Source organism: Suncus etruscus, chromosome 19 (genome assembly GCF_024139225.1).
Source record: "Suncus etruscus isolate mSunEtr1 chromosome 19, mSunEtr1.pri.cur, whole genome shotgun sequence".
In the NCBI taxonomy this organism is placed as follows: domain Eukaryota; kingdom Metazoa; phylum Chordata; class Mammalia; order Eulipotyphla; family Soricidae; genus Suncus; species Suncus etruscus.
In genome coordinates, this window is record NC_064866.1 from 31,664,846 (window position 1) to 31,688,281 (window position 23,436).

At 38.1% G+C, this 23,436-nt stretch overlaps 1 protein-coding gene across 1 annotated transcript in view; it reads right to left on the bottom strand.

Annotated features, from left to right (window-relative positions):
• ANXA13 (annexin A13) overlaps positions 1-18,026 on the bottom strand; it is a 61,095-nt gene extending 43,069 nt beyond the window's left edge. The window contains exons 1-2 of the mRNA XM_049765781.1: positions 18,012-18,026; positions 16,682-16,804 (exon numbers count right to left, since the gene is read on the bottom strand). Coding sequence (XP_049621738.1) covers positions 16,682-16,804; positions 18,012-18,026 — 138 coding nt within the window. The remainder of the gene's footprint in view (positions 1-16,681; positions 16,805-18,011) is intronic.
• Positions 18,027-23,436: the final 5,410 nt, after the last annotated feature.

Sequence of the window (23,436 nt, forward strand, 5' to 3'; positions counted from 1 at the left end):
ATTACACAAAGAAATACCAGATTTTCCAGTGTATAACATGACTTTTTAAACCATGAAAAACTTAAAAGTCAGGGGTCATCTTTTATGCCAGTATACAGCATGCTGAAACTTACACCAGCTTCAGGGACAAGTGATCTGCCCCCTTCTTAGTGCCACATCCCATCCTGCTGCCAGGTGTCATCACTCAGTCTTCTGCTTGTCCTGATTCATCTTTCAGGGCACACAGAGGAGCTGAGTTACCGAGTGCTGCATCCCATCCAGCCGCCGGGTGTCATTGTTGGTATGTGGCTTTCTGGTGCTCAGTCCTCTGTTCAGTTTTTATGGGACACAGGGGAGGCGCTCTGTCTCCCTCTAGTTGTTCTATATCTGAACCCCAGCCAACTGCTCTTGGAGGACCCCCCCTCCCTGCTCTCAATGTAGATCACAATTAAAAAAAATCATAGTCACTCACTACAAATGACAAATGTAAAATGACTGTTGGCACCCCAAAGTCTAGCTTTATTAAATATATGCTGTTAACCTTTGAGGGTTCTACTCTTTCTCACGTTTTTTAATCTCCATTTGGTGTGCATTAAAAGAGAGGTAGTCTTATATGGCGAATATAGCCCAAACCCTATATATTTTTTATAATAATTTTTATTTTTTTTTAAAAAACCAAAAAAAAAATAATAATATTATTATTTTGACCAAAGTGGATTACAAATCTTTCACAGTGCTATTTTAGGTACATATTGACATTGAATCAGGGGAATTCCCACCACCAAAGTTGTCCTCCCTCCACCCACATTCCCAGCATGCATCCCCTATTCCCCCTCAGGAAAAATAGGGGGTCATCTTATATGTCCAGTCATCTTATACTCTGGAAAATACGGTACTAACAATGATCAACATTTATGTACCAAATGTAGAGTCAGCAAAATATGTAAGGCTTTATTCACAAACCTAGAGAAACATATGAACGAAATGTGGTAGTAGTAGGAGACTTAAACACACCATTATCACAGTTAGACAGATCCACTAGAGATATAAGCAAAAACATGAGCCCTAAAAGAAAAACTAGTAGAACTAGGAATAATGAACTTATACAGGACGCTCCATCCTCAAAAAACAGAATGCACATTCTTCTCAAGTGCACATGGAACCTTATCTAGAATAGACCATGTCTTAGAACAAAAATCTAACTTACATAAAATCACAAATATAAGAGTTATACCCAGTACCCTATCAGACCACAACACAACAGAGATCAATGTTGACTGTAAAAAGATGTGGAGAAAATCTAACACTTGGAGACTAAGCAACATGCTGTCAACAACAGCTGGATCAAAGAGGACATCCAGGAAGAAATAAAAAGATTCCTTGAGATGAATGACAATAAAAACAAATTGCCAAAATCTATGGGATACGGCAAAAGCAGAAATTAAGAGAAAACTCTTAGCAATATAGGCCTATGCCAATGAAAGAGGAAAATGACAAAATCAACAGCTTAAAGGGACACTTTAAATATCTGGAAAACCAGCAGCAAAGGAACCCAAACACAGGTAGAAGAAAAGAAATAATAAAAACAATAGCAGAACTAAACAAAATATAAACAAAGAAAACAATACAAAGAATCCAAGAGAGCAAATCAAGTCAAATCAAACAGGAGCTGTTTTTTTTAAAGGATAAACAAGATAGAAAAACCTCTGGCAAGACTCACAACGTTAAAAAGGAAAAACACTCAAATAAATTGGATCATAAAAGAAAAGGGAGAGATTACAACACAGCATTAAGAAAAACAACACATCATGAGGACATGGAGAACCCAGAATAAATGGACAAAGTCCTGGAAAAATATCATGGTAGGAGGAAGGATAAAGTCTAAACAGGCCAATCACATGTAAGTAATTGAAACAGTTATTAAGAAACTCCCCAAGAATATGATTCCAGGACCAGACAGTTTTACAGGTGAATTCTATCAAACATTCAGAGAATTACTCCCATTGATCTTTAGACTCTTCCAAAACATCAAAAAGACAGGAATCCTCCCTAATTCTTTTTATGAAGCTAATATCATGCTCATTCCCAAAGTTAACAAAGATACCACCAAGAAAGAAAAACTACAGACCAATTGTACTAATGAATATGGATGCAAAAAACCCTAACAAAATCTTAGATAATTGAATCTAACAATACATCAAAAGGACTTCATTATGACCAAGTGGGTTTCATCCCAGGAGGCAAGGATGGTTCAACTTATGCATATCAATCAACATGATACACCCCATCAATGAAAAGAAAGATAAAAACCACATGATCATATCAATCAATGCAGAGAAGGCATTTGACAAAATCCAACATTTGTTCATAATGAAAACACTCAGCAAAATAGGGCTAGAAGGAACCTTCCTCAAGATAGTTACAGCTATCTATAAGAGGACCACGGCCAACATTATCCTTGATGGCAAAAATCTGAAAATATTTCCACTAAGGTCAGGCACTGGGCAAGGCTGTCCAATATCTCTACTCTTATTCAACATAATATTAGAAGTCCTAGAAATAAGGAGCGGAGAGATAGCATGGAGGTAAGGCATTTGCCTTTCATGCAGACGGTCATTGGTTTGAATATTGGCATCTCATATGGTCCCCTGAGTCTGCCAGGAGTGAATTCTGAGCATAGAGCCAGGAATAATCCCTGAGTGCTGCGGGTGTGACCCCAAAATACAAAAATAAAAAAGAAGTCCTAGAAATAACAATCAGACAAGAGAAGAAATCAGAAAAATTCAAATAGGGTAAGAGGAAATCAAACTATCTCTATTTGTAGATGATATGATGATTGAAAACCCTAAAGAGTCCAAGTAAATCTCCTGCAAACAATAAACCAATACAGCAAAGTGGCTGGCTAAAAAGTCAAACCACATAAGATAGTTGCATTCCTTTATGCAAATAATGAGACAGAGGAGAAAGAGAAAAAGGAGTCCATCCAATTTAAAATACTACCTAAAAATATCAAATACCTCGGAATCAACCTAACAAAAGAGGGGAAAGACCTATATCATAAAAATTTAGAAACACTTCAGAAAGAAATGGAAGAGTACTTAAGGAATAGGAAGAACATCTCATACACATGGGTAGAAAAAATCAATATCATCAAAATGAATATCTTACCTAAACTACTATATAGATTAATGTAATCCTTATGCAAATTCAGACAACATTTTTTAAGGACTTAGAACCATCAATAATAAAGTTCATGTGGAGCTACAAAAGACCTAGGTTAGCCAAATCCATATTGAAAAACAAGAAATTACCTAACTTTACCTAATTTGAAGCTTCAATACAAAGCCATAGTGATCAATACAGCATGGTACAGGAACAAAGAGTCTCAGGCCAATGGGTCAGAATAGAATATTCAGTAACACACCCTAAATATATGGTCAACTAATATTTGACAAAGAGCTAAGAACTTGAAATGAAACAAAGAGACTTCTTCAACAAATGGTGTTGGAACAACTGGATAAACACCTATAAGAAATTAAAGATTAGTACACACCTCATACCGTACACAAAAGTCAACTCAAAATGGATTAGAGACCTTGAAATCACCCTGAAACTATAAAGTTTATTGAGGAAAACAGAACACTCCAAGACTTACGTCTCAAAGAAAATCTTTGATGAGAGGCCAAAGTGATAGCATAGCAGTAAGGAATTTGCCTTGCATGCAGATGACCTGCGATGTACCCAGGTTTGATCTCAACATCCCATGGGTCTCCAAGCCTTCTAGGAGGGACTTCTGAGCACAGAGCCAGGAGAAACCCCTGAGCACTGTCAGGTGTGGCCCAAAATCCAAAAATAAATTTATTTAATTCTTCATTAAAAAAAGTCTTTGGTGATAGGCTGCCCAAGAGCCATAGCATCAAACCTAAATAAATGGGACTACATCACACTAAAAAAGTTTCTGTGCAGCAAAAGAAACACAGGCCTAGCCTAAAAAGACAACTAACTGATTGAGAAAAAATTTTTACACTCAACACATCAGATAAAGGTTTGATATCTGGGATATACAAAATATTCACAAAGGTTAGCTCCATATAAACTAAAAAAAAAAAACTATCAAAAAATGGGAAGAAACAAACAGACATTTCTCTGAGGAAGATCAATAGATAGCCAAGAGACACATGAAAACATATTGATCATCACTTATTTGTAGGGAAATTTACATCAGTGAGGATGGCACATATCAAAAAAACAATGGGAACAATCTGTTGGTGATGATATGGTAAGAAAAGAACTCTCATCCACTGCTGGTGGGAATGCTGCCTGGTCCACCACCCTAGGGAAAACAGTATGGAGGGTTCTCAGTAAATTCAAAATTGAGCTACCTTATGACCCAGAAATCCCTTGCTTGGGTATCTCAAGGACAGAAATACATTCATCCAAAGGTATATAGGTATGCTCACCACTATTCATAGCAGTACTCAGTACCATAGCTAAGATTTGGAATTCACCCTTGATGTCCAACAACAGATGATTGAATCATAAAGATGTGGTACATATACACAATGGAATACTACATAGAGATAAGAAATAATACAATCATGCAATTTGCAGCAACATGGATGGAACTAGAAAATATTGTGTTAAATGAAGTTAGCCAGAAGGATAAATACAGAATGACGCCACTGATATGTGATATTTAGAGTAATTCCAAGAAGAAACAGAATGTTCCAAATGGCGATACTCTGAACACTGTAGTAGTCAGGTTATAGTGAGGAGAAGGAAACAAACCAACCAGAAGAGGAGAAACACCAAGCCATGGCTGTCTTTTATACTACAAAGAAACCTTCAACATCAGAATCAGTTGTTTACAATGAACAGTTGTCCAATCAACTTCTCACTACAAAGGCCTATAATAATGTTTTAATGTTTTTTATCCCCGGAATCAGGTGCAAAATACATTTGGAAGCCAGACAACCTGCAGTGCTCGCTTATCAGTATGTCTTAGTGCCTTAATTTTTTATGTATAAAATAACTTCAACTTCTCTGTCCACAGTGATTCTTGGAGATAAAGGTTATAGGTATAGGTATAGGGTTGTGCACTCTAACTTCACAATTTAGTATTTTATCATATTAGACTCCAAATACAGTGCTCAATAGGACAATGTCTTGATAAAATACTCCAATTTACCCATTTCCCTTTTGGGTACATCTGTTACTAAGACAAAATATTTAGGCCCATAGAGACCACTGAAATATGCACGCCATAGACTGTTGTTACAGACCCTATTCTAGTGACAGATTATCAGGCATAGGCTAGTTCTAGGGAAAAGAACTATCTACTTATAGGTTTTCACAGATTGTTAGGAAGCTAGAGACCTCTGAAGGGTGTCAAACTTCAGATATCCAATTTACTGCTGTGTTGGGAGCAACAAAAGTGAAGTTGAAGGAGCTGGTGATGTGGGGTGATGATGGCTAATTTTCTTAAATGTTAAAGGAGCCATGCCTTTTGCATTAGAAAAGAATGATCCATGTCCTTCTATTGCCAAAGGCTGTTTTTGTTCTTTTATCTCCCATTCAATGAGATTGTAGCTTGAGATTCATTGCATGCAGGCAATGAATATATATATTCATATATATATATATATATATTCATTGCCTGCATAAGTATATATATATATATATATATATATATATATATACTCAGAGATTTTCAGTAGTTGGTGATAAATTGGCAGATGAAATTGGGAGGAAAATTCTGGAGACAGAACTGGGCTCTTAGAACATGGAAGGGTGTGTGCGAAAGAACAGAACTAATTGAAGAAGTTCAATTTGCTGAAAAGGAAACAAAGTAAAATAGCTAGATTTTTTTTTTTTTTTTTTGGTTTTTGGACTACACCCGGCGATGCTCAGGAGTTACTCCTGGCTGTCTGCTCAGAAATAGCTCCTGGCAGGCATGGGGACCATATGGGACACCGGGATTCGAACCAACCACCTTTGGTCCTGGATCGGCTGCTTGCAAGGCAAATGCCGCTGTGCTATCTCTCCGGGCCCAAAATAGCTAGATTTGATGGGAACAATTTCTGTTTCAATCAGAAACGAAACAACAAATGGTTTTCTTTTTCTGTAGTGGTGAGAGCATTTAAATATGCTTGGAAGCCCAACCCCTTCATCCTTTTCTTAAAAGTACTTTTAAGCATTTCAGTCTTCCTTTTAATTACTTATCACAACCACCCAAACTCATTAATGGAACAGTGAATCATTATTACTGAGTTTCTATCTGGTCTTTAGATATTCGTTCTCTCTCTCTCTCTCTCTCTCTCTCTCTCTCTCGCTCTCTCTTTCTCTTTCTCTCTCTCTCTGTCTCTCTCTCTCTCTGTCTCTCTCTCTCTGTCTCTCTCTCTCTGTCTCTCTCTCTCTTTCTTTTGCCTAATCCATATAAGTAGCAGTAGCAGCAGCTGCAGCAGCAGTGGTGGTGGTGGTAGTGGTGATGGTTTTAAAATGTTAGGATCTAAGATTTAGAATTAACTGTAATCTAAATGTTGATATTAGAACATGGCGAGCCTTTGCTTAGAAATAACATTATAAATAACATTGCATTGGCTTCTATACTCTGCTTGCTTAAGGAAGTTAACTGCTGTAAACCTGATTTTGCTGTGAGCCTAAGTGCAACCATGACAGGCTGCAGTTTTAAAGTATAAATACTAAGAGCAGCCAGTTCCTGGAACTAGATCCTAGGGGAGGGGTATTCCAAGAACTGACCTCCTTGTCAGATTTCAGAGGCTAAACAGCAGCTTCCATTCAGCCAGATGACAACCGCACTCTGGATCTGGAGATGTCTGATCACCCCTCACTGATTTCTGTTTCAATTTCACTATGATTCTCTAGACTGAGGCTCAATTCAGTGCTCACTCATGGCTAAAATATAAAATCATTCTTCATTTCCAATCACATTTTTGGGGCTGCAAGAGAGGGTCACATGCAGTACTTAAGAGTTCAGGGGTCACAATCAGCAATACTCAATCAATTGGGCCACAATTCAATTCTTGTGTCTGAGCATATGGTGCTATACAGGTCCTGTGATACTGGGTGAGGGAACCACTAGGTTACCTTAGAGGGGCTCAGGTGTGATCAGGGTCTACACCCTGCACCAGTTGGAGGACAATGTGCTACAAGGGATATGAAGCTGGGGTCCCAAATATTAAGATCATATTCCCCTGACCCTTCTCTCTTCCAAGTATAGTCCCATTTATACCTTCCAGCAGACCCTACCTTCTTCTCTAAGGGGCCCTGTTTCCCATGGCATGCAATTCTCAGTTATTCCAGAGGCTACATCAACTGAGCTTGCCAGGCCCTCATTGGTGACAAATCACAAACTGTTTTCCATTTTTTGACTGAATTTATGTTGGCTAAAATTTGGCACAAAAGGGGGACAGATAGATAGTACAGCAAGTATGGTGCCTGTCTTGCACACAATTAACCAAGTTTCTATCTCCTGCATCCTATACGGTTCCTTGAGCACTACCAGGAGTGATTCCTGAGTGTGAGCCAGGAGTAACTCTTAAATATCACCAGGGTATGGCCCCCAAACAAACAAAAATTGATACAAACTAGATATGAATATGGCCATCTTCACTACACTGTGACTGATTGTGGAGCATCATTTGATGTGGCAGCATTTGCAGGTTGGCTCTCTTTTATGGCGGAAGCCCCCTGTAAAATCACTTTGCTGAGTGGAAGCCACAACTTGGGGAGAGAAGGAATTTCTCCAAATCACGTTTCTCAAACTGCACCTGAGACCTAACTGGAGAGCATAGAGAACATCTCAGCACCAAACAAGCAAACCAACGAACAAATAGCACCAGCACCAGCAACCTTCTTCAGACTCTCAGGGTCTCTGGTACTGGTGGTTCCATATGCAGAATTGGAGCACTAGCTTCCCTGACTCATGTTTCTCAGGTTTTAAACAAAGAAGGGCTTGAGCTTCTTGTTAAGTGCAGGTTCTGGGACTAGAGAGATAGAATATCTATTCTATCTATTCATGCGTCCTGCATACAGTCAACCCTGATTCAACCACCAGCACCACAACATCCCCTAAGCATTCCTGTAGATAGAACCAACACTACTGAGGTGGTTTGGATAATCTCCAGTATTGTCGAATCCAAGTAATAACACATTATTGGGCCCTTGCATTGAACTTCTACCTGATTGACTGGGAATCTCAGGGAACCAATTGCTCCCCCTGCAAATAAATAACTACACTAAATAGATACGCTAATTCTAATTTAGTAGATCTGAGTGGGCCTAACTGACATTTTGACCATGTCCCCAGACAACAGAGATGCTGTTACTTGTTCAGGGATAGTACTTTAGGCTGAACTACTTTAGAACAGTGCTCTTCAACCTTTATACACGTGGACAAGAACCTATGAGCATACCTGTCCATAGACCAACTCTTATAACCACTGCAGAGACAACAGGTCTTCAACCTTTCTATACCTGTGAACTTTTGCCTTTGGACCTAAAGTTGAAAACAACTTTAAAACACCCTTCTAGTTAATCAGCCTTGAAAATAAATTTCTAGGAAGCATGAGACTTCTTGAGTTGGTGATTATTTCTACATTGAGTTGTGGTTCTCCTCTATTTCGTTCCCTCAATAATGCTTTGCTCTGACCATAGAAACACGCTCATAGCAAACCCATCTTGATATTAATCTCAGTTCTCTATTTTCCTCTTGATAACAACTCATATACTGAAACAGAATTAAAGATATTCCAAGCTAAAACTGAGTAGAATTTTCTGATCATCCAATTTTTCTGTTTAGGAAATGTCAATGTGTGCCTGGACACCTCTTTAGGCTGAGCAAACTCTTTGAACATTGTGTGTTTCAGCAAATGATAATAATCCATCAGCTCAGCTATTACTACTCCAAAAAGATTATTCACAAATAATAGTTCTAGGGATAGAGTAAAAATACAATGGTAAGGGCCAATGGTAATGGCCATCCCAGGCATCCCATATGGTCCCCGAGCATGTCAGAAGTGATCTCTGAGTACAGTCAGAAGCAACCTGTGAGCATCTCTAGGTGTAGCCCCCCCCCAAAAAAATGAACAAAAGATACTAGGCCTTCAAATAAAAAAATATTATCAATGAAGGCAAAAGATCTGGGAAAAGCAACACACACAGAATTTCCCATAATTCTAATGTCATCAGGTTCAAAATTGGTAATCTGGGTTTTTTGGTCTGTGGACATATTCTTAGGGATTCTAAACTTTCCTAGGAGACTTTTAAAATTGTATAATGATGATTACTTAAAATTAAAAAGGACACATTGGATCATTAAAATGATTAAAGGGCTAGCATATACCTGTATTTATGTTGCTATTTGTGATCACACACATGCCACACAACCAAACTTTATGTGTTCTGGCTCCAACAGAGGAAAGTTTAATGCAGAAATAATGCTTTGTGGCTGGGGATGTAGCTCAAAGATCTAGAATGACTTTTGTGTGTTGGACGCCAGGAATTGATCCCCAGCAGTGTATGCTATAGCAGCACTGACCTATTAGCACTGAGATGACTGTAAGTCCTTGTACACTAGTGGGTTTACACTTCCCCCAGGCCAAGAAAACTACAGCTATGAGCCAATAGAATGCCCGACTGTGTCATGAAGGGGTATATAAGTAGAAGCATGTCAACAGGTTGAATAAGGGGCAGACTATTGTTGTGAAGAGAACAAGAAGTCACAGACAACATCATAAATTACATGTGCTGCAACTCAAAAGAAACCATATTATAGCAATTAGGACCTTTTTTATACTGAGCAGCACCATTTAATCAAGACAACATTATTTAGGGCAGTGTTTTTAAACCACTGATGCTGGTCGACAGGTATAAAAAAAAAGATAAAAAAAATAACGAAACAAAGCAAAACACTCTGTGGCACTAAATCAATAATGTTGCATAGTTCATGGCACCTCTTAGTACAATATGGAAGCAACCCAAATGCCCAACACCAGATGGAAACTTTAAGTCATGCTGTTTGCAGCCACTTAAATGGAAGTGGAAGGTATCATGCTGAGCAAAATAAGCCAGAGGCAGAAAAACAAACACAGGATGATCTCATTCACCTGCACTATATTGAGAAACAAATCAAAGGTGCAAAAAATAATCATTTGATAACAAATCTTGGATACTAGAATACAGACCTGTAAATACTAGTTGGAGAGGAGAAAGAAAAACAAAGAGGCTGCCAGGGAGTAATCCGGGAATGTAAGTGAATGGTCTGGAGTACTCAGGAATGTCTCCCTTAGTGGAGTCTCCTTCAGACTTCCAGTGCCATCACTGTTCATCTGACCTTTGGTGACAGCCAGGTTGTTGTTGGGGAGTGAATAGGGAACTTCACGTCTTAATCCCTTCCACCAAACTCAAATGGGGCTGTCTTTTTTGAGTATTTACCATCATCCTTCTGGGTCCCAGCACCATTGCTGAATCTTTGTTCCCTAGGGACAGTGACACCAGTGTCTGGGTGGGAACAGGGAGGCTCCAGGCCTAATCCCCTCTACCAAGCTCAAACAGGGCCTCCTCTCCAGCCTTCCCTCAGTCTCCTTTTGGGTTCCAATGACATTACTGAAACCCCTTTCCTTCCAATCAGTCCTCCTTTACCCAAGTCATTTCAATATATATCATAGACTTCCTGGCAGATTGAATCTAGCACTTCTTCCAACACCCTGATACTCCGGCACTCCAAGCATTTAATGCAAAGATCAATGGAGAGACTAAAGAAGACAGCTACTGTGGGAGATAAGAAGAAAAATTCGGGCAAATTTCCAAGTCCACCCAAAAGCCTGAGCTTTATAGATAAGGACCTAAAATCAATACTTAATGGTTTAGCAATGGAAATCAAGGAGTTACTAGTCCGAGAAATGAAGAAATCTATAGATGAACAATTCAACCAACTCAAAGAAGAACTCTTTCAGGAAATGAGAGAATCCATACAAACAGAACTGAATGAACTAAAAAAACATGTTAGCAAGCCATAATAGTAGAATTACACAGGCGGAGAATCACACAGACGAACTTGAAGACAAACTACAAGCCAGTAGTGATAAAGAAGTAAAAAAATGAAAGGAGACACAAAACCCTGGAAGAAAATGTAAGGTATTTAATGAAAAGAGAAATAATCTCTGAATTATTGGAATTCCAGAAGGGGAAGAAAATGGGAAAGAGGAAGAACAAGTAGTGAGGAAGGTAATAGAGAACTTCCCTACCCTTGGGAAAGAGGTTTCTCTACAAATCTAAGAGGCAAAAAGAGTGCCAAACAGAATTGACCATAACAGAACAACACCAAGACATTTAGTAATCCAAATAGCAAAAAACAGAGAGAGAGAGAAAGAGAGAGAGAGAGAGAGAAGAGAGAGAGAGATCAACTCTTTAAAGCAGTAAGGGAGAAAAAAAAACCTTAAGTATAAAGGAAACAACATAAGAATCAAACCAGATCTTCCATTTGAAACAATTCAGGCAAGAAAAGAGTGTAATGACATCCAAACTACTGAATAAAAGCAACTTTCAACCTATAGTCCACTACTCAGCTAAATTCTCATTTACACGGGAGGGAAGGTTATTAACGTTCTCAGACCAAAAAAAAAAAAAAGAACTCACAAAATTTGCACTAACCAAACCTACCCTAAATGAGCTACTCAAAGAGCAATTACGCAAACCAAATCCTCAGTTGTAACAACAACCCTCCACAATATAATAGCTTAACAGCCCTTTCCATCAATATTTTCCTTTAAATGTCAATGTATTAAACTTTCCCATCAAAAATGAATACAGCTTTCATGATTGGCCAATCATGGTTGTCCCAGAAAATGAAAAATCTTTCCATCTGACTTGCCAGCCTCATATTTTTTTTTTTTTTTTTTTTTTTTTTTTTTTTGTGGTTTTTGGGTCACACCCGGCAGTGCTCAGGGGTTTTTCTGGCTCCGTGCTCAGAAATTGCTCCTGGCATGCACGGGGGACCATATGGGACGCCGGGATTTGAACCGATGACCTTCTGCATGAAAGGTAAATGCCTTACCTCCATGCTATCTCTCCGGCCCCATTATTTTTTAAGTGTTCTGTCCCATTTCACCTGGGTCGGCTTTTCAACTGTAACCCATGGATCGATCCTTAGTGTCTATCTATGTGTGTGCATCAGTGCATGCGTTGGCCACCTCAATGTCTGTCTAATGTCCATCTGTAATATGATCAGTCTATCAGGTGTCCAATCAACTGCTCTTTATAGATGTCTATAATAATGTTCTAAAGCTTTTTTATTCACAGAAACGGGTGCAGAATGCATTTGGAAGCCATGGACTCCCACTATAGTGCTTGCTGTAAGTAGTTTTAATGTCTTAAGTTTCTTTCTTTCTTTCTTTCTTTTCTTTCTTTTCTTTCTTTCTTCTTTCTTTCTTCTTTCTTTCTTTCTTTCTTTCTTTTTCTTTCTTTCTTTCTTTCTTTCTTTCTTTTCTTTCTTTCTTTTCTTTTCTTTCTTTTCTTTCTTTCTTTCTTTCTTTTTTCTTTCTCTCTCTTTCTCTCTCTTTTTCTTTCTTTCTTTCTTTCTTTCTTTCTTTTTCTTTCTTTCTTTCTTCTTTCTTTCTTCTCTCTCTTTCTCTCTTTCTTTCTCTCTCTCTTTCTCTCTTTCTTCTCTTTCTCTCTTTCTGTCTGTCTTTCTGTCTTTCTTTCTTTCTTTCTTTCTTTCTTCTTTCTTTCTTTCTTTCTTTCTTTCTTTCTTCTTTCTTTCTTTCTTTCTTTCTTTCTTCTCTCTCTCTCTCTCTCTCTTCTTTCTTCTTTCTTTCTTTCTTTCTTTCTTTCTTTCTTTCTTTCTTTCTTTCTTTCGTTGTTGTTTGGGTCACACCCGGCAATGCTAAGGGGTTACTCCTGGCTCTACACTCCTGGCAGGGTTGGGGGACCATATGGGATGCCAGGATTTGAACCACTATCCTTCTGCATGCAAGGCAAATATCCTAACTCCATGCTATCTCCCCAGACCCTAATGTCTTAATTTTTTTTGTTTTGGTTTTTGGGTCACACCCAGCAGCGCTCAGGGGTTACTCCTGGCTCTATGCTCAGAAGTCGCCCCTGGCAGGCACAGGGGATCATATGGGATGCCGGGATTTGAACCACTGTCCTTCTGCACGCAAGGCAAACGCCTTACCTCCATGCTATCTCTCCGGCCCCCTAATGTCTTAATTTTTTTATGTCTATAATAACTCCTTGATTTTTTTGTCCACAGTGGTACTTGGAGATATAGGTTGGTCACCCCAATTCCACATTGCAATGCTATATTATATTAGACTCAGAAGACAGGACTCATTATGATAATGTCACGACTAAAATTCTAATTTATTCATTTTCTACTTAATTATGCCTGCTAATATAATCTAATATTTATGTCCACAGAGAGAAATGGAATATGCAACTGTATGCCATGTACTCCTGTTACAGTGTTCACTTATTTAATATGTTATTGTAATCTGTTTTCAATTGTAGGTAGTTTACCATTATACCATAATGCTCATGTTTTAGATTGCTTTTAAGAAAGGAACCTGGATGCTCAGGACAATATTTCATGGTGTAGACTCCTCTTACAGTACTCAGTACTATAATCACTTAGTTTTCTAGACTTAAAAATTATGATTGTTTTTAAGAATATTCTATACACAATCTAGCCCTTGAAGCCTTTCTTCAGTAAAGGTTACCCTTTCATGATTGGCCAATGTCTAATGTCTTAATTTTTTCTAATGTCCATTGGTAATAAACATAATGTCTGTCATTGTTGTATATTGCCCTTCCCCCTGTTATATATAACCCCTTGTTCCCCCTTTGCTTACCACCTTACAAATATTTTTAACCCTTCATGCCCTCACCCCCATTTATTATTTCCCCCCATTAAATCCTTTTTACCCTCAGTTCTTAACTCCTAAGGAAGTGAAACATTCCTCCCACCCCAGCCAGCTGCCAACCAGCTGCCAAAGTGAAGATAGATTCTCAGCCTAAGAAGAAGCTGCCACTGTTGCTGCTGATTTGCTCTCAGTGGCCTTTTCCCCTCATCTCCCTTCACTGTGGACTGTTGCTCACTACTGGATTCGGTTTCTGAGAAGCCCCCAGCTCAAGGATATTTCCTAATATGTGACTGTTTGGAGCCAGTTTTTAGACTTCACAAGACCAAATCACAGGCTGAAGCAATTCTCTGGATTTTATCCCCTCCTCCCCAGACTATTTCAAAAGACTTAAAGGGGACATGTATATTTTCTTTGAATATTTCTTTAGATGTATTTTCTTAATAGGTATCACTTTTACTGTCTATCTTCTTATGTAGTGGAAATATGTTTCTATAGTGTTCTGAGTTCATGTTATAACCAGGTTATAGGGATTTTTTAACTTGTTATCTTTACCCCCATATTCAATAGTAGTACCATGTTGCATTGTTCCTTTTTGCATAGGCACATTAAAGTGGGAAAACCTTACATGTGCAAACAAGTTATTATTTAAAAGAGATAGGAACACATACATTTTTTTTATTGCAGTGGGGTCTTCCACCCTGAACACTTGTCACAATGACTTGGCTTAGACTTCAGAAAATTGGACATTGACAATTCACCCCTGAAAGTTGGACCCCATCTTTGGAAACAGCATGGTTTTCTACACTAGCATTAGGAATTGGACACCAGGGAAGGCCATACTGCTGCCCTGGTATCAACTTATTCCAGAGTAGGTTTATATGACATCCTGATGACTTGGTTGGTAACAACAACAACCTGCTTTCAGGACAGGGTTCTCTGCATTGTCAACTAATGCTGTGATGAAACCAGAAGACACTATGTGTCACCTTGACTTCAACATAGGATCTGTACAGAAACCAGGATGTTTAACTATAGAAACCTGACAGCAACAACTGTGATTGTGAAGAGCTTTTACTGGGACCACAGGAAAGACTTTGGGGTTAGACAACTTAGCACACCTGGAGTCTGTAGTTGATCTTATGCCAAGATAGTTCATGGGTAAGTTCTCCCTGTTTATAAGCCAAAGGTTTTTACTTTCTATTTTCTCCAAGTTTTGCTGTGCCTATGCAAACAACAAATACCATATACACACCTTTTTCATTGTATTTTTAATCTCTTTAAAAATGAGAGATCTTACTCAACCTTCTACTATTGTATTAATGACTTTATTGGAGATACAATAATTTCTACAAATATACTTGCTACTGAGCTTTCTCTTTCCTTTCTCTTCTCTTCCATTTTATTTTTCAGTTTTTCTTTCTATTTATCTCAATAACTTTGCTTCTCCTTATCTTGAAAAAATGTATTATGATCCATTATTTCAGCTATGTGATGCATTTTTTTAAATAAAAACTTAAGTAAAAACAAAAAAAACCCTACAACTGCAAGTTAGCATGTAATGGGGGCAGGAGCGTGAAAAATAGAACACTGAACTGAAGGTGATAGGGACGTGAGTGGGAGGGCCACGAGCACTTTGGTGGTGAAGATAGGCAATATCTTTGTGTATCAGTACTAGAAACTTTTTTCTCCTACCTCTGCCACCCAGTACTAGAAACTTGAACTTGATTGTAATCCTGTAAGATGTATGTAATTAATAATATGTAATATGTAATAATATTAGAACTATATTAAAATATAAACACATGTGTTTTAAACAACTACCAGCACTCCAATATTTTTTTTTCATTTTTTTTTACAAGCATTGTCACTTTTTTTGTTGTTTGTTGTTGTTGGGGGTCACAACCAGCAGCGCTCAAGTGTTACTCCTGGCTCTATGCTCAGAAATTGCTTCTGGCAGGCTTGGGGGACCATATGGGATGCAGGGATCCGAACCACCATTCTTCTGCATGCATGGCAAACACCTACCTCCATGCTATCTCTCCAGTTCCTCAAGCACTGTCACTTTAAGGTTTACATATTTAAGTTACATTCTAATACAACTGTGCCATTGCTAAATGTCCTTTTGAAACATAAGGCTCAGAACAAATTTATGCCTCTTACCTGTTCAACTCTAACAGTCTTTTACTTTTCTTTTTGGTTTTTGGCCACACCCAGTGGTGCTCAGTGCTTACTCCTGGTTCTCTACTCAGTGATCACTCCTGGTGGCCCATGAAGGACAAATTGGTATGCAGGGGTTTGAACCTGGGCCAGCCATGTGCAAAGAAAACACGCTACTGGGGCCGGTGAGGTGGAGCTAGAGGTAAGGTGTCTGCCTTGCTAGTGATAACCAAGGAAGGACCCGGTTCGATCCCCGGCATCCCATATGGTCCCCCCAAGCCAGGGGCAATTTCTGAGCGCTTAGCCAGGAGTAACCCCTGAGCATCAAACGGGTGTGCCCCCCCACAAAAAAAAAAAACACGCTACTGTTGTACCATCTCCTGGAGCCCTAACCATGTTTTTCTAAGGTGTCTTATTGTAGCGTCATGCTCTTCATCCCAAGGCAATGTTAAGGCAACATAAGTGGAACTCATCATTCCCTTGAGCTGTTATTTACACAGCTGTCCCAGGAAGCAATTTTCCCTCCTGGAAGTAATGCCTGAGAATGATATTTTCAGACCACAGATTGTTAAGGGTCTGAGATGACAAGATATTGGTGGGTTGCAGGGTCCCACAAGAGTCCCTGGTTATATCTGTAATTCAGGGAGAGAAGCAATGCTTACAGGCTGCTGGGTGTCTGGCTCTCCTCCACCTGCCAGGTGGCTGAGTGGTCGCACGGCTGCTGAGGGTTGGGTGTCCCCTTTGGGTAACTGCTGACTGCCTTTAGAGAGGATGAAAGACTGGCTCTGAGGATTGGAAAAAGAAATACAGAAAAAATGCTAGACTGCTGATAGCCTGTTGCTCCAATGAGGTAGATTAAATATATCTTCCTTGATTGTTAATATAGTGGCCAGTTACATTTGCTTGTATGCAAATGATCCGAAATCAAACTCAGACACCTCGAATGGTCTCCTGTCTGACCTCCCCAGGAATAATTCCTGAGCACAGAGCCAAGAATAAGCTCTGAGCACAGTTGGGTATGGTTGAATCCCTTTTCCCACCTTCACCCAGATTGTTTCTCGGGAAGACATGTTGAGTGGAAAGCTTGGCTAGTATGGAAATGCTATTTACAGATGATATTTTCCAAGAATGCCTTTTCAAGACACTTGTAGGCCTGTAACCACCTGAGTGTGAGTTCAATTTCTAGCAAAAACAAAACAAAACAAAAAAACCACACACACAAACACACAAAAATACCCCCTAATAAACAAAATCATTGTTTACAGAAAAAAATTGTATTTTCTTTGTTCCCAGTGTGTACATATAATAAATTATTATTGCTAGGGAAACAACTGTAGGACAGTAAAACCTGATTAAAACTTTTTATCACTTCAGCTTTTGACATGTGTTTTTCAATATAAAATAATTAGGATAGAACTTTGACCTGCCTTGTAACTCCTTGCTTTGGAGTCATATTTTAGTCATTAATAGTTTCTAGGCATGAAATTCACAAGAGTCAATACATTATAGAGGAAAGTAAAATATTAAGTACACTCCATGATTCTATTAAAATGTATTATTGTTAGTTTACAAATAACATTGAATATTTTCTTTTTTAAAATACTTCATAAGAGTTGAAGAAACACTTTTGCCTTGCTCTACCAATTGCAACATACATTCTATCTTCTCAACAAAACTCTGATAGCTGCTGACACTTGGGTTTTATGCAACTTGCAACAGATTTATAGATATAGTCACATATCCTATAAATACATATGCACCATTTGCTCTCTGCTGGGTCCACTTTATTATTTTCTTTCAAACCCACCTCTTCAACCTCTCCTAAGAAATTTTTTGCTACTAAAGAAGAAATAATAGCTGCATTTTAAAAGCCTAGCATATTGTGATAGTCAAAAAAATTGGACAATCACAATAACAAAGTATAAAAGTATTGTTCATGACTTTGGTACATGCGGCAAATATTAATATTTGCCCAAAGCAATGAATACTCACATGATGGTTGCCCATATTCGTTTTTCTGAGATAGTTCCTCTGTATGTTATCAAGAGAACAGTTCTTCAAACCACGTTTGATCTTCCCAGGGAATTATATCTCTTGAGTTTAATAAGTAACTCAGGCACTGAATTTGAATACATTGATGGGATAGTTAGGGAGTGGCAATAGTTACAAATTAGCTTAAACTAATTAATCTGTCTTTGTAGTCCATATTTTCAAAATAATAAATTTTTTAATAAATCAAGTATAGATTTTTAAGTTGAATTACTTATTTACAACTAAAGATATAGTCTGTATCGTTTCTGAATTGTTGAGTTTTTCGTTGCTTCTAGGGTATTATTTAAGACCTTATAAGTTAGATAGAGAAATAGTATAGAAGGTAGTGTGTTTAACTTGCATGCATTTGACCTAGTTTCAATCCCCTGGACTCCAACCCAGCTAGAAGTAATCCCTGAGTGCAGAGTCAAGGGTAGGCCCTGAGCACTGCTGGTTATAGCCCCAAACCCAAAGGAATAATAAATTAAAATATTATACCTTATAATAATAATAATAAGCACATTATATAAACAAGAATGAAAAAACTTACACTTTTATTAGTATCACTAACGCAAAGAATCCTTTTGTGGCATTGGTGGTATTCGAGGACCAGATATGCTAGGGATCCAACTCTGGGCCTCATACATGCCAGACTTGTACTCTACTTTTTGAGCTCTATCCTCACCCACCAGAGAATCTTTCTGAATGCTACATTGAGTTAAGTTAAGATCATTTTTATAATTCAACTTATTCAAATGAAAAAGTAACCCGTGCAGATTGTACATTTTTTCTAAGAGCATGAAATGATAACATGAACAGTCAGTTCATTGACCACTATCGTTCATCACCCAACAGGTTTCTTCCTGAAACTGAAGCAGTAATGGTACCCACACACAGGATATCTGTATGTCTTTTTTTACTTACTACCAATGGCCTGTTTTCCTCCCAACAAATGAGTTGTATGATGCATTCTCCCCCATGTCTGTTTCATATGCTAAATATACACATGAAACTAGTTGATTCCTTCTTCAGTGGATTAACCTAAGATAATTCTGTATATTACCCAAACCTTGCTATTCAAAGTAATTTAGGTTGTGATATTTTTTACATTAATATATATTCTTTTTTAAAATTACTTTTTGTGTGTATGCATGTATTAGGAGAATAACTCTTAGAATGGAGATCTGGTCAAAGCATGTGTGGCTTAGAAATTCCCAAGCGTATTTCTAAGTTGTTCACAGATATATAAAATGGCCAAATTACTCTCAAAGACTAGCTAACTTTGAATTGATTACCACAATATAAAATATAAAATATGATGCAATAATACCCAGTGCTTATTTGCCCTCTTACTAGCCCCCCCAAACTTTTGTTTTGTGACTTTGTCACTTTAGCCAGTTTAGAAGATTTTCAAAAAATAATATCACTGTTTAATTTCTTTGATTTTTATAGAATTAAATATTCTTTCAAGTGATTTGTGACTTCTGAGGTCTGCTTATTTACATCCTTTATTTTTATTTTAACAGAATTTTCTCATTGATTTGTTTGTTTGTTTTTGGGTCACACCCAGCAGCATTCAGAGTTTCTCCTGGCTCAATGCTCAGAAATCACTCTTGGCAGGCTTGGGGACCATATGAGATGCAGGGATTCGAACCACCATCCTTCTGCAAGCAAGGCAAACGCCCTACCTCCATGCCTACCTTCATGTGTAGCCCAAATCTTATTGATTTGTAACAAAAAACTTCATAATATAATCTAAGATTTTTGTTATTAATGATTATTTTCCCTTGAATATTTTTGTCTTCTGTCTATTTTTATGTTTTAAATATGTGTATGAAGAAGATGTTAGTTTTTATGCACTTATATACTAATCTTTACATTGCTTAGGAAAATGTTTCTATAATAAGATAATTGGCATTTCATGTACAGTTCCCTATTTTTTGATAGCTCAATTTTAAAAATGCTTTATTTTCTCTTATGCATTTGAATAAATTTTTGTTTGAAAGGAGGAAAGAATGAATTTAGCTTTAGTTTTGGTTGCTCAATTGTTCCTGAAGTGTTATTAAATAATTCAGCTTTACTCCTTTAGTCTAGATGGCATTTTTATTTAGTCTAAAATGGCATTTTTATTTGGTCTAAGATGACTAAATTTCTGCAGTCAAATGCTCTACCACTGAACTATACCCCCTCAATGGGAGATTACTAAATTTCTATATAGCATTGTAGTAAAAATTTGATTACACATGGTTATTCTTGTTCTTTTCACCTTTATTGAGTGATTTTAATTTTGTAGAGCTGTTGAACTACCAAAGTGAGCAAGATGGATATAAAATTATTCTTCCTAGATTTGTTTTCATCAAATAAAGGAGCTATATAAGAAAAAGAATACCAGTATTTTCATAATATAATAATAGTATTGGTGTTCTGAAATAGAGGCTTGTGTGTGTGTGTGTGTGTGTGTGCCTATGCGTGACTTATTTTAAATAGAAAGAAGATTCTGCTAACATTTAAATTATAAACCAAAGGATGAAAAGGAGCTCGTTGTTTGGAAAAAAGAAAAAGAGCTAAGATAGAAGGTTTTAGTTTATGTTAAGACCAGAAATATGGGGTTTGCGGGCCAGAGCAATAGTACAGCGGTAGGGTGTTTGCCTTACATGCAGCATACCTTGAATGGTCCCCCTGTGTCTACCAGAAGCCATTTCTGAGCATAGTCAGGAGTAACCTCTGAGGACCACCGGGTATAGCCCAAAAACCAAAACAAAAAAAAATGAAAAAAGAAAAAGACTCAGAAATACGAAAAAATTTTCAGATGGGAGGAAATGAAAGCAATGAAAGGTGCCAAAAGACTGGAGTGAGTAGACTCAGACAAATGTTGAGTGTTGGTGGTAGTGGGGTGTTGAGACAAAATCTCCGCTGGGAATTATCAGTGGAACAAAAACTGAACATGAGTGACTGAGGAAAATTTTGAACATGAGCTGTGGCTTGCAGGCTATGGTTCATTGCTCCCCCTCCCACCTTCCTGTGATTGACTCACCTCTGGCCCACCTTTGCATTGGCCTTAACAACCCCCTCTGCGTCATTATCCTCTCCTAAACCCCCTCTGATAAGTCTCCTTCACCGCCCCCACTCATTTCCTGCTCTACTAAAAGCTCAAAGTTCAGATGAAACTGGACGATTTATGCAGCACTCTGTGGAGATAAGCTTTGTTCGGGGATACCTGTGGGTTTCTGAACAGGAAATGAATACTTTAAGAAGAGATATAGTTTATGACTGGGGGGAGCAGAATAATTGAAAGCTTAGTTGTCAACTAAGAGGTGGATATTCCTTTTAATTTTTTTTCTAGATGGCCACTACAATAGACACCACTTAGGATTGTGTTACTATTGATTTACAATATCATGGAATTTTAGGAGTTTAACTGAATAACTGTGTGTATATGACTTGCTGCTACCAGTATCAAAGTTCTATTGCCTTTGCGTCTTGTCCTTTCCTTCTCAGTTCTTTAACTTCTAGTTATAGAGTTAAAATGGTCTTATGACCTATCCATGAGGTACCAAATATTTTTAACTACAGAGTAGTATTTGATTGAATATATAAATATATACACTTCCTTTTTATCCGGTTAGTAAGATGAGTATTTCCATTGATTTTTTTTAACTATTCTGACCTATGCTACTATGAACATAGAGTTTTAAATATCCTTTATAGTTAGTGTTTTAATTTCACTTAGATAAATGCCGAACAGTGATAGTGACACATTTTTTGTTTATTTACAATTTATTTATTTATATAAATTGCTTTATTTAAATCACATAGTTGATCACAATACATTTCTTTCTGGTAAGTGGGATATTATTATAATATGTATAATAATTATTTGTAATAATTATTATTAAAAAAAAAAGGGGGCCGGAGAGATAACATGGAGGTAAGGCATTTGCCTTGCATGTGGACAGTGGTTCGAATCCCGGCATCCCACATGGTCCCCTGTGCCTGCCAGGGGCGATTTCTGAGCATAAAGCCAGGAGTAACTCCTGAGTGCTGCCGGGTGTGACCCAAAAACCAAAAAAAAAAAAAAAAAAAGAGAGAGAGAGAGAAAAGAAAAGAAAAAATAGGACAGCAACAAGAAAATTTGTGAAAATTAATGTTTCTCCCAATTAGGTCACTAAGTCTATATTGTCAGAAGGTTTAGTAAGCTCTTGTTGCTAGTTGATCATTATATTACTCTTTTTGTTTCTGAACATTAGGTGGCTTCACATACATGCTGGAATCTAAATTGGTGTGTTCCTATGGGATGACAGAATTAAAAATTGGAGTTGTCTGATAGTCCAGGAATTCCAAGCACTATTGCTAATATTGTGACTTTCGTGGGGGCATATTTTCAGCTGGTAAGCCTTCTGGAAGTGTGAGAAGACAGGTGGGGTGGGCAAAGAAGATGCCCATACTTACTCCAAAACATCCTGGTAATGTCAGCATACCTGAACTTTTGGTTAGATTGGTGTCTCTGCAGAGAATTATAGATGAAGCTGGGCCACTGGCAAAGTGACCGTTGTAGGTGTGTGACTGTTGTGGGTGTGGATGCAGGTGGTGTGGCTAGTGCAGGGCAAAACTTAACTGGCCTTTTCCTCCTGTGATAGCTATTTTTTCAACTGCACAGCTGGTGTAATGATTTTTCACGGCTTGGTTTACATCTCTTTCAAGAAAAAAAATGAGTTTTTATAAAGAGTTAGAATCTAAGACTTAGATTTAACTGCACCTAAATGTTGAGGTTAGAATATGGTGTGACTTTATTTTATTTTAGGTTTTTGAGTCACTAGTGGCACTCAGAGGTTACTACTGGCTCTGAGCTCAGAAATCGCCACTGGCAGGCATAGGAGACCATATGGGATGTCGGGATTCGAACCACATCTGTCCTGGATCGACTGCGTGTGAGGCAAACATCCTACTGCTGGGCTCTCTCTCCCATTCCTGGTGTGACTTTAGAGATAACATTGCTTTGAGTAGCTTCTATATTCTGCTTGCTTGAGGAAGTTAACTGCTGTAAACCTAGCTTTTGCTGTGAGCCTAAGTACAGCCATGACAGGCTCTAGTTTTAAGGTAAAAAGAGTAGGCCCAGAAGAACAGCCAGTTCCTGGAACCAGACCCTGGGGGTAAATGCCAGGAAATGCCTCCATATATGGCTAAACATCTAAACATCTGACAGATGGCCAGATGACAACCGTACCCTGGTCTGCAGCAATGGCTAGCCAGATGACACAACACCCTGGATCTGGGGGCACGCAGCCCACCCAAACGTATGTCTAATGCTATATTTGAACTGCAATCAATCCTAGCCCAATCGTGTACTAAGGACCAAAAATCTTCAAAGATCACTACCCAGATGCAG